This window comes from Dromiciops gliroides, chromosome 1 (genome assembly GCF_019393635.1).
Source record: "Dromiciops gliroides isolate mDroGli1 chromosome 1, mDroGli1.pri, whole genome shotgun sequence".
NCBI lineage: Eukaryota > Metazoa > Chordata > Mammalia > Microbiotheria > Microbiotheriidae > Dromiciops > Dromiciops gliroides.
In genome coordinates this window covers 742,317,017-742,336,065 of record NC_057861.1, presented here as the reverse complement: position 1 = coordinate 742,336,065, position 19,049 = coordinate 742,317,017, and the positions used below count along the sequence as shown (strand labels likewise).

The window sequence follows — 19,049 nt, the reverse complement described above, 5'->3', positions numbered from 1 at the left end:
CAAGTCACTTAATCCCAGTTGCCTCACACACACAAAAAAAATCATTTGAACAAAAAAAAGGCACTCTGATTAACTGTATTTGACAGCTTGCCAGAACCTTGGTATAGCTTTGCATTTTTACTGTAAATAGATTTGCTGTAGTCCCACCCAGGTTCTTCTTTTCACCAACATGCAAGCTCTTTAAAAAAATTTTTTAATGCCACCAGGACCCAAACTAGCCAGGACAGGCAGATAGAAAGAGGCAGCTGGCTGGGCCTTCAATTCAATGTCAGTAGTTCTTTTATTCTTTTGATGTTGAAAGCGGCAGCACGGTCATTTAAACTTTATCCAACCTTTTGCCTCTTACCAAGTTAAACAGCTAAAAGAAGTAAAATGAAGAAGGCAGTGCTTGTGGAATGTGCAGTGCATATTGGCAGGGCAGATTTCATTATGATTCACCCGCTTGCTTCTCCTGTTCAATTGTTTCTTTTGAAGGCAGTGGATTTTTCTCTTGTATTTCTGTCTTCTTCAATTTAGACTTATTGAATTTCTGAATCTCAGCCATATCTGGTTTGTCAGACATTTTTGCAGATTAAGCAGTGATGGGTGGGGTCCTATCTTCGAAGTAGCAGCTCTGAACTGTCAAAGATGATATCTCCATATGGACCTGGGTGACTGGGAAGACTGTGATGACCTCCACAGAATTAGAAAAGTTTGGAAGAGGGGAGAACTTGGGGGAAAAATAATGCCATGAGACATAAGGTTCTGATCATAGTGCATCTATGTCCTGTTCATCTTGTGACACTCATTGTGTCCTGCCCAAAATGAAAAGAAGAATGTGAGGCTCTCACTCATTGGCTGCTGCCCTGGAGCTCAGAGTCTGGCCTCCAAGGGATGACTAGCACAACTGCCCCAGGGCAGCTAGCTGGTGCAGTGGTTAGAGCACTGGCCTTGAAGTTGGGAGGACCTGAGTTCAAATCTCACCTCAGACACTTACTAGCTGTGACCCTGGGCAAATCACTTAACCCCATTTGCCTTAAACATCTGGGGCCATCTCCAGTTGTCCTGATGTATATCTTTCCACTGCACCCAGATGGCTCTGAAGGTGAGAGTGAAGTTGGTGACTTTATACAGCCCTCCCTCACTTAAATCCTCACATCAGCTCCAGATGCCATGGTCCTCTCTGAGAATGAAGGACAAACAATAAAAACAACTGCCAAGTGATCTGGAAGTGGTGGAGTGGGGTAGGTGTGCTAGGAATGGCGAGGTGGAGAAATTTTCCCAGTGGCACCTACTACAGCTGCTTCTGTAGATGCCCCAGTGGAGGTTACATTATAATTTCCCTGAAGGTCTAATTTAAGGCTCAAAAGGTGGGAGATTGTGGGCTTGAAGAGGGAGGGGACAGATAGAACAAAAGTTGTGGGGATTAGGGTGGGTGTGAACATGCTAAAGAAAATCCCCATGACTGGCCAACTTTGGGAGATGCCAGACCACTAAGTACTGATTACGTGTCCTTTGAGGTCAGGCCATTGTAACCTTGGAATCAAGACAACACCCCCATGTGGGACCCTGCCCCTCCTTTGGAGTCCACTGATGGCTTTCTGCAAAGATGGTGAATTTCTGTGTCTTTGGAGGTCTACAAAAAGAGGCTGGATGAGGGGCAGCTAGGTGGTGCAGTAGATAAAGCACCAGCCCTGGATTCAAGAGGACCTGAGTTCAATTCCAGCCTCAGACACTTGACACTTAGTAGCTGTGTGACCCTGGGCAAGTTACTTAGCCCCCATTACCCGTCCCCCCTCCCCCTCCAAAAAAAGAGGCTGGATGACTCCTTGTCTTGTATTCCTTTTCAGTATCGGTTGATTAGATGGTTGTTGAGGTCCCACCCAATTATCTGATTCTGTGGCTCTATAAAAGGGAGTCAATAGAATTTACTTAATAGGAAAGTAACATGGTCAGACTTGTGTTTTAGGAAGATCATTTGGCAGCTAGTTGTATGGAAAATAGCCAGGACTAGTTCATTTCTCTTTATATTGTTAGTTTCTAGCCTTTCTGATAGGTGCATAATAAATCTTTGTTGAATTGAGTAATAATTATTGAATGAATGATGATACATGTGAGTCCATTTGCTGGTCAGTCCCTCACCAGGCGATCCCAGAAATGGTAACTGAACCCCCCCACCCTCCACCCCAGGCTCAGTTTCCACATCTATAAAATAAGGATTCTAGTGAATAACACCAATATTTGCATGTGAGTGAAAGGAAGAATGAGATCATGCCTATCGGCGATGGGAACCCCAGGGTGAGGCAGACACCCTGAAAACATGACATCATCATTGGGATCTCAATTGGAGCCAAGTTCCTAAGCCGCCATGAATGACACAGAGCAGTGAAATCATCCCAAATGTTCAGCTATTGGCTCGATGTTCTAGGTCTTTCAAGCAGAGGGAGAAGACTTGGCACGCCTCGGGGGTAGGGCCCAGGTTCCAGAGATGACAATTTACAAAATGACTTGGTGCCTTTCTTCTCACATCGTTTTCCTCTTGGGCACATCCATGATTTTGTGGCAGTTTTAAGGGGCCCCTCCCCTCCAGTGCCCCAAATCAGAAGCAATTGTTGTTCAAGGACTAAACAGTGTAGGGGAGAAAAGTGGAGGACATCAGAAGAGCCGTCAGGATCCCAGTTCAGTTGTGTTGGTTGTGACCCTACCCCTCTGAGCCTCACCTGTACAGAAGGGAGTCTGGGATCCTCAGTACCTGTCAGAAGTGTTGTAGGGAATGGGCTTGGTAAATTATGAGCTGCCTGCTGTATACATGCCAATGACTGCTGTTGTTGCTGCTGCAGTGAATAGGGGCCAGCGCCCTGGTTGACAACTCCCGTCCAGGATATCACTCATCTTTCCTCTTCCTGAAGCCTGGACGCTGTTTATGTCTGTAGATATCCTGCAAAGGTGAAACGGACATGTCCTGAGCGCCCCCTCCCCTACTCTTCCCCATCCAAGGCTCATACACCCTAACCTCATGATATAGAAAAGTCATGATTCTCCTCCCTGAGATGATCTGCACACTGTTCATTCCTTTTCTCTGGACAATTCAAGGGCAGTGACTGTTAGCCCTGGTCCGCTGGATCCCACCCTTATTACTAACCAGCCGGCTGCAAACAGTTCCTCCTGCATTCATCTTTTCCACCCATCCGTGTCTCCCGAGTTGCTGAGTCTGCTTTTCAAATCACTTTCTGCCAAGTCCTCTTCACATCCTCTCCCTTGGCTTGCAGGGATTTTAGCGTTTCCGTTTGTGCTGGCCCCAGACAACCCTTGCATCTTGTAAGGAAAAAGACATTTATTAAAGGCGAGGAGAAGAAAGCATCTCCCATCTGTATTCCTGGGACTTCCTTCTTGAAGCTTGGAGGAGGAAGCTGGGTTTGCTGACAAATGTTGCAACTCTGTCTCTGTTATCAAAGAAGCCAACCCTTTACCCTCTTCTTTGTATTGTCGTTATTTGAGTACATCTCTGCTCCATCCTGGATTGGAAGCTCTCTGTGGGCAGGAAGCTTTTCTTATTCATCTTCTATCCCCATGCAGGTGCAGTGCCTAGCACAGTGTTTTGTACATAATTGGTAGATCATAGAGCTGGAAGGTACCTCAGAGAACATCTCTTCCAACTTCCTTATTTTACATATGAAGATGATGATTGAGCTGGGCATGTGTAGAAGTTCTGGGTATTCATATTGGTGGGCAGCTAGGGTGGCACAGTGGATAGAGCCTTGCCCCTGGAGTCAGGAAGACTCATCTTCCTGAGTTCAAATACAGCCTCAGACACTTACTAGTTGTGTGACCCTGGGCAAGTCACTTAATCCTATTTGCCTCAATTTCCTCATCTGTAAAATGAGTTGGAGAAGGAAATGGAAAACCACTCCAGTATGTCTACCAAGAAAACCCCAAATGGAATCATGAAGAATCAGACATGACTGAACAACATATGTATTGGTCCAGCTCCATCACTGCTGTTATATACAAATGAAGAAACTGAAGCCCAAAGAAATGAGGTGACTTTCATAAACCCTCCAGTTATTAGGGTTCCCCTTCCCCTCCCACACTGCCAAAAATTATTTTGAATTAATTACTTTATGAACATACTGTCCCTCTCTATTAAAATGTAAATTCCTTCAAGGAAGAGACTTTCCTTTTTTGGCCTGGAACCCCAGGATCTAACAATACTTAACAGGACCTAACAGGGTATTTAATAAGTGCTTGCTTGGTGAATGATTTGCCTAAGGCCTCTAGAATGAATTTAGAATGTAAGCCTCCAGATTCTTGTTCAGGGCTACAACCCAAGTCTCTTAAAGTGGAGTCCAGAGTTCTATCTGCTACATTATGCAGCCTTTGTAGCCAATTCATGAATGATGGTTCATTGACTGAATGCATGAATGAATGAATGAAGGAGTTAATGACTGGTGAATCAATGTTCACAAGGCTCTGCAGAACTTGAGAGTGACTCACATTGGTCTTGTCATGGGTATAGGCAGCTAGGTGATAACAGTGGATAGAGCATTGGCCCTGAAGTTGGGAGGACTTGAGTTAAAATCTCACCTCAGACATTTACTAGCTGTGTGACCCTGGGCAAGTCACTTAACTCCATTTTCCTTAAACATCTGAGGTCATCTCCAGTCATCCTGATGCATACCTTGCTATTGACCCAGATGGCTCTGGAGGAGAGAGTGAGGCTGGTGACTTTGTACAGCCCTCCTTCACTTAAATCCAATTCCCTGCAAGTCATGACATCACCTCCTGATGTCATGGTCCTTCTTGAGAATGAAGGATAAACAACAACATGGGTATAGAGGAAAGAGGTCTGACTCTGGAGCCAGAAGACCTGAGTTTGAATCTTCCTTCCCCTCTATGTGACATCACTTCACCTCTGTGAAAAACGAAAAGGTTGTGACAGAGTTGGAAGGCACCATATCTTCCAAGCTCCTCATTTTACAGGTAAGGCAGGTGTAGGAGCCAGGCATGGGAGTCTCCTAATTCCTAGTTCAGAGCTTGAACCCAGGTTTCTTAACACCATGACTTTACAGGTCCTGAGGTTAGTTTATGATCCTATGGTGCTGTCAGTGTTGGCCCCTAAGCTAGGCTAGTCAAGAGCCTCACTCCACTCTCTAGATCTTCTCCTCTCAAGAATGACAGATTTGGGACTTGGGGAAAAAAGGAAAGAATGGCCTTGGAATTCCCCCTTCACCTAGTGGGAACTTCTTGGTGGAGATAGAGGGGCTTCCCAGGGCCCCCGGGAAAGAGGAAAAGGCTTGGCCTCTGGCTGAAATGTGCTCAGAGAAATTTTAAAGCAAACACAGGCAAGAAGGCTTCTTTGTAATTCACAGGAAAACTCAGGATGAGGGCTTGACCCCCTCTGCTGAGCTCCATGCTGTTGATTTCAAACAGCCACCATGATTCTAGAAGGGTCTCTAGCTGATCAATGGCCTTTGCTCCGCAGGTTATTGATGCCTCATCATTCCCAACTTTTAATCACTGATCTCCTGGAGGTCTGGACTTTGAAAGGAAAGGAGAAAAAATGGAGTTCCCAGGGAAGGGAGGTGGGGAGGGCTTTACTGTGTTCAGAAAAGAAAGAAATGTCCAAAACAAAAGGCATCAGGGAAGGCAAACCCAAAAGGAGAAGATGGATCTGCCTTTTCCACACAGGGAGGGACTGCATTTGGACTAGGTAGAATTCTAGTCTCTTGCTGCTTCTCTATGAGGAGGTAATAAAAAAAGAGAGACAATATAGACAAGGGAAATCCTGGATGTGTTTTCTATAAGGGATATCTTTTATATAAAGATTTCTAAGCATTAAACACTTTCTCTTTCCAATCTCGTCTCATGTTCTTGTGTCCCAACCAAACTGGACTATACACTGTTCTCAAATCATATATAGCACTTTCCCACCTCCCCGCCTTTGCATATGCTATTCCTCATGCCTGGAACACCCTCACCCCTCCCCACATTGGCCTGTTAACATCTTTTTCAGTCTTGAAGGCCTAGTTCTAATTCTTCCTTCTTCATGAAGTCTTCCCCATTCCTGGTCTTGTTAATCCTACCAAGAAAACATTTTTTGCATTTCCCTGCTTGCTCCATACCACACTACACTTTAGAAAATAGCAATTAATGTTAAAATGGACTGCTGCTCCCACTTGTCACTCATATTTCAATAGGGGTAAATTATTTAAAATGATGCTTCTGGGGGCAGCTAGGTGGCACAGTGGATAAAGCACCGACCCTGGATTCAGGAGTACCTGAGTTCAGGTCCGACCTCGGACACTTGACACTTACTAGCTGTGTGACCCTGGGCAAGTCACTTAACCCCCATTGCCCCCCCCCCAATGATGTTTCCCTTGGCCCTGGAGTCAGGAGGACCTGAGTTCAAATCTGGCCTCATACATTTGATACTAGCTGTGTGACCCTGGGCAAGTCACTTAACCCCAGTTGCCACAAACACACATACACATATACACACACAACATGCACACACACGATGCTTCCCTTATCTGTTCTCCTTTCTAAACTTTGTGACTTTTAAAGAATAACATTCATGTGAATCACTGATGCCTTTAGCCCTTTAGAGGGTGATAGAATGGCAAAATGGTAAGTGGAATGGCTTTGACCTTAGTGGATCTGGGTTCAAACCTTGGTTCTGCTTCCCATGGCCCTTGTGGACTTTGGGCAAGTCATAGTAATTCTCTGGACCTCATTTTCCTCGTCTGGAAAATGAAGGGGTTGGACTATGTCCTTTGTGGCCCCATCTAGCTCCCAATCTACAATGCTGTCCTGTATTCCCCTAGTAAACTCCTTGTAACAGAGGCTGATGGAGGCCAAGGTAGATGAAGTATCATTTAGAAGGATGATCTAGATAGTAAAGATGGAGTCTGTCAAATAATATGAAGTTTGTTGCTCTTGTTTTCCTGCTCAGGATTCCATCCTTCTTCAAATAAAAAGTTACCCATCCTGTGTCCCATTCCTTTGGATTCCCACTAAGAGTCTGGCTAGGTGATCCTGATAAACTAATTCTTGCTATGATGTCAATGGCTATGGGAATCTCACCCCCGCCCCCACTCCACTCCTCCAAGAACTGTTTGCATTTTAAAAGTGAATCTTGGGCAGCTAGATGGCGCAGTGGATAAAGCACCGGCCCTGGATTCAGGAGTACCTGAGTTCAAATCCAGCCTCAGACACTTACCACTTACTAGCTGTGTGACCCTGGGCAAGTCACTTAACCCCAATTGCCTCACCAAAAAAAAAAAAAAGTGAATTTTTTAGTCGTTTTTTCAGTTGTGTCTCACTCTTCATCAACCCATTTGGTTTTTTTGTTTTGTTTTGTTTTTGTTTTTGTTTTTGGCAGAGATACTGAATTGGCTTGCCATTTCATCTACAGCTCATTTTAGAGATGAATAAACTGAGGCAAATAGGGTGAATTGGATTTAAGTGAGGGAGGGCTGTGCAAAGTTATCAGCCTCACTCTCTCCTTCAGAGCCATCTGGGTCCAGTGGCAAGATATGCATGAGGATGACTGGAGGTGGCCCCGGATGTTTAGGGCAATTGGGGTCTTTCCCAGGGTTACACAGCTAATATCTGAAGCCAGATTTTGACTGCCTGCACTTTATTCATTATATAAACTAGGTGCCCTTTTAAAAGAGAGAGTCAGTACCCCACCAAAACAAATTAACCTCAGATGGTGGAATTTTAGGCATTGTGGCAGTTCAGAGAGAGAATAATATGCCAAGTAAATGTGAGTTGTTTCTTTCATTATGATGATCCATCCCTTAGGTCACACCATGTAAAGGGCTCCTTGCTTTGCTGATATTTATTGTCCCAGCATCCACTGAAGCTTTTGTGTATAATGTGCTTTAGCTAGCAAATTCCCATCCAAAGTCAAGAGGGGATACCTTCCTAGGACTATGGCGAGAGATAAACTGAGAAATCACCAATGCCAAATTCAGCTGGGGGGTGGGATGGGGTCCTCCTCCCTCCCTTCTCCCCCATCACAGTGGGTCTAAAGTGATTCCAATAACTTCTAGGTTCAAAATCAACTTTTCCTTAACACACATCCATAAAAGTAGATTTCTGAAGGATCATCTATGGCATATGGCCTCAATAAATGTGAGACATCTTAGCTGACCAGTGCAGTTGCCAGGAGAAGGTGTTGGAAATGAGCCACCAAGTACTTTGAAAAGTCAAAGCTATTTGGGAAATCTTGGCTAGGAGACAGTGCAAAGGTAAACAGGCCACACAAATCAAGTATATGCTGGTTCAACACAATCTAATTGTTTCCTTCTTGGTGGGCCACTGGAATGCATTCGCTTCAAAGACAAGCCATGGCTGAAAGGGAAAGATGTACTGATATTAAAACACACCCAATGCTCCATATCAAAGAACGACATACATTCTGAGAAAGACACCTGAGTAACAACCTCAAAAATGTTTTTTTCAGGAGATATCCTGTTGGAGGTGGGGGTAAGGGCGATGGTGACTTTTTGGAGTCATATTTGCTTACCAAAGTCTACTCCAAGGCAAACAAGACAGCTCATTCCACACATTTCTAATACTGGGGAGTGCCTGTCCATTCAGCCGTCGTGTGCAGGAAACCATACAAGGTTGGTGTTCAAACCTAATGCCATTTAATCTATTTCCCCTCTTTATCTTTTTTTTTTTTTTTTTTTTTGCAGGGAGAGGCGGGGAGCAGGGATTAGGCAGAATGCTAAGTAAGAATTTTGGTGCCTGGGTCCAGTAGAATGAACTGTATCCTCAGTTTAATCAAACAGGCATTTCTATAGTGCCTACTGTGTGCCAGGCACTGTCCTAGGTGCTGAAGCTATAAGAAGCAGAAATAGAATAGTCTTTCCTCTCAACGTGGTTCCATTTTAATGTGGGAGATAATAAATACATATATAAACATATGCAGACTAAATAAAAAGAGAATAAAGGCAAAACAACCCAAGGTAGTCAAAGACATGCTAGCTAGGGAAGGAGAGCACACACAGAATTTCATATTACTCTACAAAGGCTTAAAGACAACCAGGTAGCCAAGTGGAAAGAACACTGGGCTTGGAATCAAGAAGACTCCTCTTCCCAAGTTCAAATCTGACCTCAGACACATCCTAGCTGTGTGACCCTGGGCAAATTACTTAAACCTTTTTGCCTCGGTTTCCTTATCTGTAAAATGAGCAAGAGAAGAAAATGGCAACCCCTCCAACATCTTTGCCAAGAAAACCCCAAATGGGACATGACTGACATGACTGAACAACACAAATACTTAAAGATTCTTTTGAGTTCTTGAAGCTAGTAGGGTTTTTTAAATTTAAAATTTTATTATTATTTTTTAATGTAATAAACATTTTTGCTTATAGTTTTGGGTTCCAATTTTTATCCCTCCTTCCCTCCCCCCTCCCTGAGGTAGCAAGCAATCAGATATGGGTTATACATGTATGATTATATAAAACATCAGTAGATTTTTAATGAATAAAATCTACATTTCCATTTGTCTTATGTGTTTATGTTTATGTTTAAATTTATATTTATTTCTTGTCCAAAGAACCATAGCAGTTTTTAAGAGGAAGTGATCTTGGAAATTTATGTAGTAGGAATGGTGGATTTCAAGCTGTCTCTGATAGGAAAGGATTCTGTGAAGCTGAGGTGAGGAGGGAATGCTTTCCAGGTATGAAAGGCATGAAGATGGGAGACAGTGTGTCCTGTGTGAGGAAGAGAGGACAGGCCAGTTTGGCTGGATTGCAGAGTGCAGGAAATCAGTTAATGCACAATGAAAAGAACAGAAAGATATCTTGGAAAGATAGGTCGAGGCCAGGTTGTGAAACAGAGGGGCTTCTATATGATCCTAGGGGCAATAGAGAGCCACTGGAATTTATTAAGCAAGCGATTGACATGTTCAGATCTGTCCAAATTAAGGAAAATCACTTTGGTCAATCAAGGGGAAAGGAGGATATATCCTTGTGTGAGGGCACTGAAATTCTGCCAGGCTGCTGCTGGGTAAGCCACTACATGGAGAAGTGAATAGCAGTCCAGAGGTGGGAGGAACTCCTCGAAACAGGCCATCTGGTAGCTTCCTTTGTTAACTAATTATCCTTTTTAAAAAAAATCATAAAAGTATTTTATCATTTTCCAGTTATATGTCTTTGACATTTGTTTTCATAAGATTTTGAGTTCCAGATTTTTTTCCCCTTCTTCCCTCCCCTTACCCCTCTCCAAGACAGAAAGCAATCTGATATAGGTTATACATGTACAACACATTAAACATATTTCTGTATTTTTTTTTAGTGAGGTAATTGGGGTTAAGTGACTTGCCCAGGGTCACACAGCTAGTAAGTGTTAAGTGTCTGAGGTTGGATTTGAACTCAGGTCCTCCTGAATCCAGGGCCGGTGTTCTATCCACTGTGCCACCTAGCTGCCCCATATTTCTGCATTTTAACTAATTATTCTTATGAGTGAGGTATAAAGCTCTGTTTTTTTCTATGCTGCTGAAGCGTTGAAAAAAGATTTTTTAAAACACCTTTTAAATGCATATCCTAGGAAAAGCACACTCGGAAAAAGTTCTGGTCACCCACCCTCATGACATCTCCGGGAATGCAGGTCCTTGAGATGGTTTTCATATTAGATTTGCTTCTCTCCTAAAAGGATTGGCAGAGGAAATGGTGGTTTGGAGTCCATAATGCTTATGTGCCACAACCCCAGGGCTCTGTCCTGTTTGCAAGCTGAAAAGTGCATCGTGGCATTCTTTTGTGGGCTTGAAAAAACAAACCAAGCCCACATATAAATCTCCCTAGGAAAGGAGAGCAAAGGAAAGGGGGCGGGGTAGGGAGAGTTCCTGGCAGAAGGTTTTCTTGATCTTTCTAGCCAAGATAAGAGCATGCCTGGGATTAGGTGTGTAGAAAAGCAGATCTTTGAAGGATAACTGTGAAAGACCAGGGAAATGCTCCCTGTTAAGAGCAGGGGTGACTGCCTGACTCTCCCTCACAGTGGTTCAGAGGGCTAATGGGTCCTCTGCCAATGTGTGCCAGTCTATCCAGAGTGTGCATGACAGCTACCTCAACTAACTGAACTGCTCCAGAGCTGGGCATTATGGTGGAATGAAATTTCTGGTTAACTTAGCATTACTGAGAAACCCTTTGTCGTTCAAGCCTCGCTGTGGAGAATCTTTCTATAGTGGCTCTCCCAATTCTAAACATCTTTAATTTTACAAATTCATTTTGTATTGTGGGTGTCCTTGTGCGCTGGCTCGTGCATCTTAGCAAGATATGTTGAACATAACAGAATTTTATTTTCATAATTGATGATACAAGTTCTCAAGGACTTTGTTCTCAATTCATCAGTCATTCATGAAGTTACTGCTATCTGTTGAAGTGCAGAAGCTGCAAAGATAGGAATACAACGTCCTTGCTCTCAAGGGGCTTTCATTTTGTCTGGGAAAACAACATGTATGTGTGTATATACATGTGTATGTAGACCCATACACTTATTGTGTACATGCCTGTGTATGTGTGTGTATGTATGTATACATCTTGTTTCTCTAGATAGAAGATACATATATCTTTATATCTGTCTTTGTGTGTGTGTATATATATATATACATATATATGCATGTGTGTATATACACAATACATATATATTTATACACACATATATGTACATATATGCTTGTTGTTCTCTTGTTTCAATCATGTCCAACTCTTTGTGATCCCATTTTGAGGTTTTCTTGGCAAAGATCTATAAATGGTTGGATAAAACACCCGGCCCTGGATTCAGGAGGACCTGAGTTCAAATCTGACCTCAGACATTTGACACTTGCTAGCTGTGTGACCCTGGGTAAGTCACTTAACTCTCATTGCCTCACCAAAAAGAAATTTTTTAATGTTAAAAGAACTATGAATGGCAAAGGTTTGCCATTTCCTTCTCCAGCTCATTTTTTTGGGGGGGGGCGGGGCAATGGAGGTTAAGTGACTTGCCCAGGGTCACACAGCTAGCACGTGTCAAGTGTCTGAGGCCAGATTTGAACTCAGGTCCTCCTGAATCCAGGGCCAGTGCTTTATCCACTGTGCCACCTAGCCGCCCCCCTCCAGCTCATTTTTACAGATGAGAAATTGAGACAAATGGGGTTAAGTGACTTGCCCATCGTCACATAGCTAGTAAGTGTCTGAGGCCATATTGGAACTCAGGAAGATGAGTCTTCCTGACTCCAGGTCCAGTGCTTCATCCACTGTGCCACCCAAATGCCCCTATGAGTTCCAATCTGGCCTCAGACACTTACTAGCTGTTTGAGGCTGGGCAAGTCACTTAACTGCTGTCTGCCTCAGTTTCCTGTAAAATGGAGATAATAAAAGCACTTGAATCCCAGAGTTGTGAGAATAAAATAAGAGAAAACATTTTGCAAACTTTAAATCTCTTCTATGTGTGTTAGCTATTACTATGATATCCAAAATATTTAGAACCAAAACCAAGTTAATTTGGGGGCAGGGGACAGTGGAGGTACTAGGAGCTGGGGAAAGCAGAAAAGACTTGGACAGGAAAGTGGCAACATTTGAGCCAAATTTTGAAGGAAATCCGGACTTTTCGGGGATTCAAATATAAGCCGTCTTTGTCTTGGACTGGAGAAAATGTAGGGGAAGAACCCAGGAGTTGCATTGAATGGAGATAAACCCCAGAAGGTTCTTTTTGTAAATAAATGCCATGCCTCAGCTTATTTTTCTGCTCATTTTAACTTTCTTTTCCTGAAGCCACATGTAGGCAAAGAAGGCTAATTAAGCAGAGAAACAGTAAACAGAAATTTGAAGTTTCTTCCTGGCACTGCCTGGGAAGAGTGATAAGCTTAAAAAAAAAAAAGAGTCAAAAATCTTCAGAAGGGAAGTTTCCCGAGACTTAATTGGGAAGGAGCATCTGAACTGAAGTGTTAGAGGGAGAAACGGCATGCTCCTGCATCAGCTAGACTGATTGAGCAATCCATTTGGCTCCTCTTGCCTCTGGCTGGGACCCAGATGTTGATACTATTTTACACCAAACCTTTCTCTCTCTCTCTCTTTTTCCCCCTCTTTTCTTAAAAAATAAATTTGAAATTTCAGAGTCAGCTGCCTCATGTTTTCTTCCCCCCAGACCCCTCCCCCAGTCTGATTTTTGGGTACTGTCACTGGTGATAGCATTTTCTTTTTCCTTTTTTCTAATGATTTCTTAGCATTCATTTAGAATTTTTTTTGTTCCAAATTCTCTCCCTCCCTCCCACCTCTCTGCCACCCATTGAGAAAGCAAGTGATATAATGCTAATTATATATGTGAAATAATGCAAAATGTTTCAATATTACCCATGTTGCAAAAACAAACAAATCACACAATAAAAAGCAAGAAACATAAAGAGAAAAAAAATCTGTTTCACCTTGCACTCATAATTCGTCAGCTCTCTTTCTGGAGATGGATAGTCTTTTTCATTTTGGGTCTTTTGGAATTGTCTTGATCAGAGTAGCTAATTCTTTCATGGTTGATCGCCCTTACAATATTGTTACTGTGTACGATGTTCTCCTGATTCTGTTCACTTCACTTTGCATCAGTTCATATAAGATTTCCCAGGTTTTTCTAACACCATCCCCTTAATTTCTTACAGCATCATATATTGCTAGAATAGCATTCCATCATAATTGTATAACATAACTTGTTCAATCATGATGGACATCCCCTCAATTTCCAATCCTTTGCTACCACAAAAAGAGCTGCTATTAAAAAAAAAACCCTAGACAATACAAGTAAAAGGGGGGCAGCTAGATGGCACAGTGGATAAAGCACTGGCCTTGGATTCAGGAGGACCTGAGTTCAAATCCAGCCTCAGGCACTTGACACTTACTAGCTGTGTGACCCTGGGTAAGTCACTTAACCCTCATTGCCTTGCAAAAAAAAAAGTAGACAATAAAAAGAGTTGCTATAAATATGTTTATATGTTTAGGTCCTTTTCTCTTTTCTTTGATCTCTTTGGGATACAGACCTAGCAGTGATATTGCTGGGTCAAAGGGTATGCACAGTTTTATTTCCCTTTGGGCATAGTTCCAAATTGTTCTCTAGAATGTTTGGATCAGTTCACAACTCCATGAACAGTGCTTCAGTGTTTCTATTTTTCCACATCCCCTCCAGAATTTGTCATTTTCCTTTTCTGTCATGTTAACCAATCTGATGGGTACAAGGTGGTACCTCAGCATTGTTTCTCTAATAGAGCATGTTTTCATATGACGATAGATAGCTTTGATTTCTTTGAGAACTGCTGGTTCCTGTCCTGCCCATATTTAATCAATTGGGGAATGTCACTTATTTTTATCAGTTACCTATACATTTTAAAAATATGACCTTTGTCAGAGAAATGTGATGAAAAAAATTTCCATCTAGTTTCCTGTTTTCCTTCTAATTTTGGCTACATTGGTTTTGTTTGATGATAACATTTTCTGGAACAATTCCTAGGGAGTAAAAGATGACCTAATGCCCCCTTGCTCTAAGGGCATGGGAACTCTAGCTGGGTAACCTGTGTTCTTGTCTTACTCATAAAATTAAAAGCACAATTTCAGGACATCATCTCAGCCTCAGGGAGTCAACCAACCCATCTCACCTCTAGCAGAAGGAGCTGCAGGGACATTCCTGGATCAACTTTCTCGAAGCAAAGCTTCTCTTTTATTTGTTGTGTGCTTTTTTTTTTTTTCTTGACAGGGTGTGGATACCATTGAAGCATGAATAAAAAGGTACATACCCTCCCAGGGTGAGGTCCCCAGGAAATAGGACTGAGTGCTGGGGCTGGATGGCAGAAGGATAAGGATTCATTTTATATCTCTGTAAATGGAGGGCGGGAATTCACTGGCCAGCTGGGTCCCTTACTTCCTGTGTGTCTTCGGGGAAGTTGCTTCCTCTTTGGGTCTCATTTTCCTTATCTATAAAATGAAGGAATTAGACTAGATGACTTTTGTATTTTAAATTTTATTTTTATTTGTAATTTATAATTATATTTTATACATGTATCAAACACAGATATAATACACACATATATGACATATATAATGTAAAATTTCTACATTATTACATTAAGATATACCTAGATATATTCTAATACATATCTTAAAATAACTGTTTTATAAATAATGTATACATATCATGGGACAGCTAGGTGGCGCAGTGGATAAAGCACCTGCCTTGGAATCAGGAGGACCTGAGTTCAAATCCAACCTCAGACACTTGACACTTACTAGCTGTGTGACCCTGGGCAAGTCACTTAACCCTCATTGCCCCACAAAAAAACCCCAAAAAACTAAAAACAAAACAAAATAAATAATGTATACATATCAATTTATATAAATTATATATGACAAATTTCTTTAAATATAATTATTCTATAAATAAGACCTAAATAGCTCATATATGTGCAGATTACTTTTAAGACCCTTCCAGCTCTAAGTCAGTTTCTTCCTCCTTTAGATGTCAGGTGGCAATTAACTTGCACTTTTCCTGTGTCCTTATTATACATTATTTTGTATTTGAGTTACTTGTGCATCATAAGCTCCACTAGACTGCAAGCTCCATGGGGGTAGGATTTTATCTAAACTTTACACCTACTCCCAGAGACTTGCAAGGGGCTTTGCACACAGTAGGTGCTTGATAAGTGTATAATGGCTTATAGGAGCATAGATTTAGAACTGGAAAAGCCACTGAGTCCAACACTCCCCTCCCGCCACCCCGCGGGGCCCCCCCCCCCCCCCCATGAAGAAACAGATGCTTAGAGCACTGTAAGTGACTTGCCCAGGATTATGCAGCTGGCAAGTGTCAGGGGCAGGATTTGAATCCAGGTCTTCCTGGCTCCAACTCCACCTGGCCTTAGACTCAGAAAGACTAGTTCAAGTCTCACCTTTTAACATGTCCTGTCTACTAGATTAAAATTCTTCCTCTGGCTCATGCTGACTGTGTGACCTTGGGCAAGTCAATTGCTCATTGCTCTAGGCAATTCTCTGAGGCTATAAGGTGCAGAGAAGGTGCCATTCTTCATTTGTAGATGTGGGTAAACTAAGTTTCTTCACTACCTACATCATGGTCCAGTTTTAAAAAATAATAATTGAATATTAATTATTTAATATAAATAATTCTGTTTAATTAAGTTGAATTTCTTCTGAGTCAAATCAAAAAGCATTTGTTAAGCACTTACTGTGTACTGAGCTAAGTAATGGAGGTGCAAAGAAAGGTGAAAATATGGTTTCTGTCCTCAAAGACCTCTCATTCTAAGGGCCTGAATTCTTGTTATTAGAATGGAGGACTTAGAGAGTTGCATCAACCATGTTTGACCATATCCACACAATTCCACACCCATAGTGTGGGTTGGTGGACAGATGAGACATCAACATATAAGGTTTTGCCCATGTATGAAACCTTTGGGTTTAAGTTACTGTGATCACCTCTATTATAAGTTTGCCATCGTCCTATTTTAACCTATTTTCTCCTCAAGTGTGTGAAGAAGAATCAGGAGCTGACAAAGACATTCAGTTGTGGGACCAGCCCCAGAGCAGAGCTGGAAGACATGCAGGCTGCTTACTTCAGCAGTAAGGGTCAAAAAACCAGGATCAGGAATGAGTCATCAAGTTCGAGAGAACACAGTGGCATATGACAAGAAGGAAGACCATTCAGAATGGATGGGGGATCATGGGAACACTCAGCATCAAAGAAAATGGCTGGTAGCTCATGGAGCAACCTGGCTACATGCCAAGTGGCAGACTCTGGTTTCCACAGATCAATCTTGATATTCACACAGGGAGCAAGTGCACCTGTTTGAGGTTTCTGGAGAGGATGGGGGATTCCCAAGAAGCCTACATCACATGCCTCTGGTTAACCAAAAAAGGCAGAGCCCATCTGAGGGTCCCAGACTAGGATGCTGGTAGGAAGCCTCACTCTATGTGCCTTAGAAGTCCAAGAACATCAGAAAATGTGGGAAAATTAATCTATATCCGAAGATCGTATTCCAACTGGATTCTAGGACTAACCTGAGTAATATAACCAGTGTTATTAATGAACAGAGATACTGGCTGTTAGCTTGCTAATCAGCTGAAATCAGCTGTTACTTACAAAATCCTGTTGTGATCTTGTACAAAAATGGAAACAGCAGCAATTTGTCCTTTTAACTTCTGTGAGTGTCACCAAGGACGGTAATAGATTTTAGCAGCTGAATGCCTTAGACCTGCAAACTTATGTATGTGTATATGTGTGTGTCTGTGTGGACATACACACACACATATATACACACAAACACATATACACACACACCAACACACATTGTTTTAAAATTTTTTTTGTTATTATTTTTTTGTAGGGGAATGAGGGTTAAGTGACTTGCCCAGGGTCACACAGCTAGTAAGTGTCAAGTGTCTGAGGTCAGATTTGAACTCAGGTCCTCCTAAATCCAGGGCCGGTGCTTTATCCACTGCGACACCTAACTGCCCCACAAACACACATTGTTGTTGTTGAGTTGTGTCTGACTCTTCATGACCCCACAGACCTTAGCATGCCAACCCTATCTATAGGATTTTCTTGGCAAAGATACTGGAGTGGTTGGCCATTTCCTTCTCCAGTTTATTGAGGCAAACAGAGGTTAAATGACTTACAATCACACAGTTAGTGTCTGAGGTCAAATTTGAACTCAGGTCTTCTTGATTCCAGGCCCAGTGCGCTATCCACTGAGTCACCTAGCTCCCTCTTAGATACACACACACACACATACACACACACACACACATATGAGTGTGTGTATATACAGAGAGAGAAGGGGGGGTGGAAAGGGAGAGAGAGAATCCAAATAAACAAAAGCTCCTTGGGAACTCCTCAATAATTATTAAGAGTGTAAAGGGGTCCTGAGAACAAAATGTTTGAGAGTTGCTGTGCTGTGTGTTATAAAGTTCTATGGGAAATGAGTTATTATTATAAGAACACATTTCATAGATCAGTGTTCAGGCTAAGGTAGATTACCTCTTGGGTGCCACAGAGGGGAACCTCCTTACCCTTGGAGGGGTGTCCCACAGTCTGGACCTTGAGACAGCCTTATTCTGAGCTTTCTCAAAACCCCAAATATGGGTGAACAGCTCGGAGGAGTGGTGCTCTGAATCCCAGAGGGGGTTCAAGTCCCCTTTCTCTAGCATTTAAAAACAAGAGGCGGGTATTTAAACCTTTTGATCAATGTTTATTTTTACATTTCTCCTTCCTTTCCTCTTTGGCTTCTACCTGTCTAATGTTTGTAAATGCAGGAGTGCTTGCTGTTGGAAGCTGCTGCTCTGTTTATAGTTCCTTCCAAGAAGTTTATGTTCTGGGATTTTCCCCACTGTGGCTGAAGGGGTTGTTTGAAATGTTGACACCACCACAATTCACTTCAATTCAACAAACACTGAGATATGTTGTCGCCTCTTGCTAAGCAAGAAGCTAAGGCCAACAGGATTTCCGAACTGGCAGACTTTGGCAATGATTTGTTTCTGCTGAGGATAACACCATCCTCCTAGTCACTCTGGTTGGGATCTTGAGTCATTTTAAAATATTCTTTTGTTAAAAGGTTAACCATCAATAAACACAAATACTTCCAAGTAAAGAGAATAAAAAAGAAAATACACATCATTTCCTTCTTTGCAAAAGTGGAGGGCCTTGGTGTGGAATACTTCTTGTACAATCAGACTCGATGGATGTGTGGATTGATTTTGATGAAATGCCTTTTTTTCTCATTTATTTTTATTTTTGGTGAGGCAATGGGGGTTAAGTGACTTGCCCAGGGTCACACAGCTAGTAAGTGTCAAGTGTCTGAGGCCAGATTTGAACTCAGGTCCTCCTGACTCCAGGGCGGTGCTCTATCCACTGTGCCACCTAGCTGCCCCTTCCCTCATTTATTTTTAATCTTTGTTACAAGTGAAGGAAGGGGGGCAGCTAGGTGGCACAGTGGATAGAGCACCGCCCTGGAGTCAGGAGGACCTGAGTTCAAATCTGGCCTCAGACACTTGACACTTACTAGCTGTGTGACCCTGGGCAAGTCACTTAACCCCCAT

At 42.4% G+C, this 19,049-nt stretch overlaps 1 protein-coding gene across 1 annotated transcript; it reads right to left on the bottom strand.

The window, feature by feature from the left end:
• Window positions 1–371: 371 nt before the first annotated feature.
• On the bottom strand, window positions 372–585 carry LOC122735793 (thymosin beta-4-like). Its single transcript, XM_043977584.1, has one exon. It carries the CDS (start codon window positions 560–562, stop codon window positions 428–430), a length of 135 nt encoding a protein of 44 aa, XP_043833519.1. The 5' UTR covers window positions 563–585; the 3' UTR covers window positions 372–427.
• Window positions 586–19,049: the final 18,464 nt, after the last annotated feature.

Excerpts from the sequence above, each read along its gene's own strand:
- LOC122735793 (XM_043977584.1), bottom strand. The coding sequence starts at position 562 with ATGTCTGACAAACCAGATATGGCTGAGATTCAGAAATTCAATAAGTCT.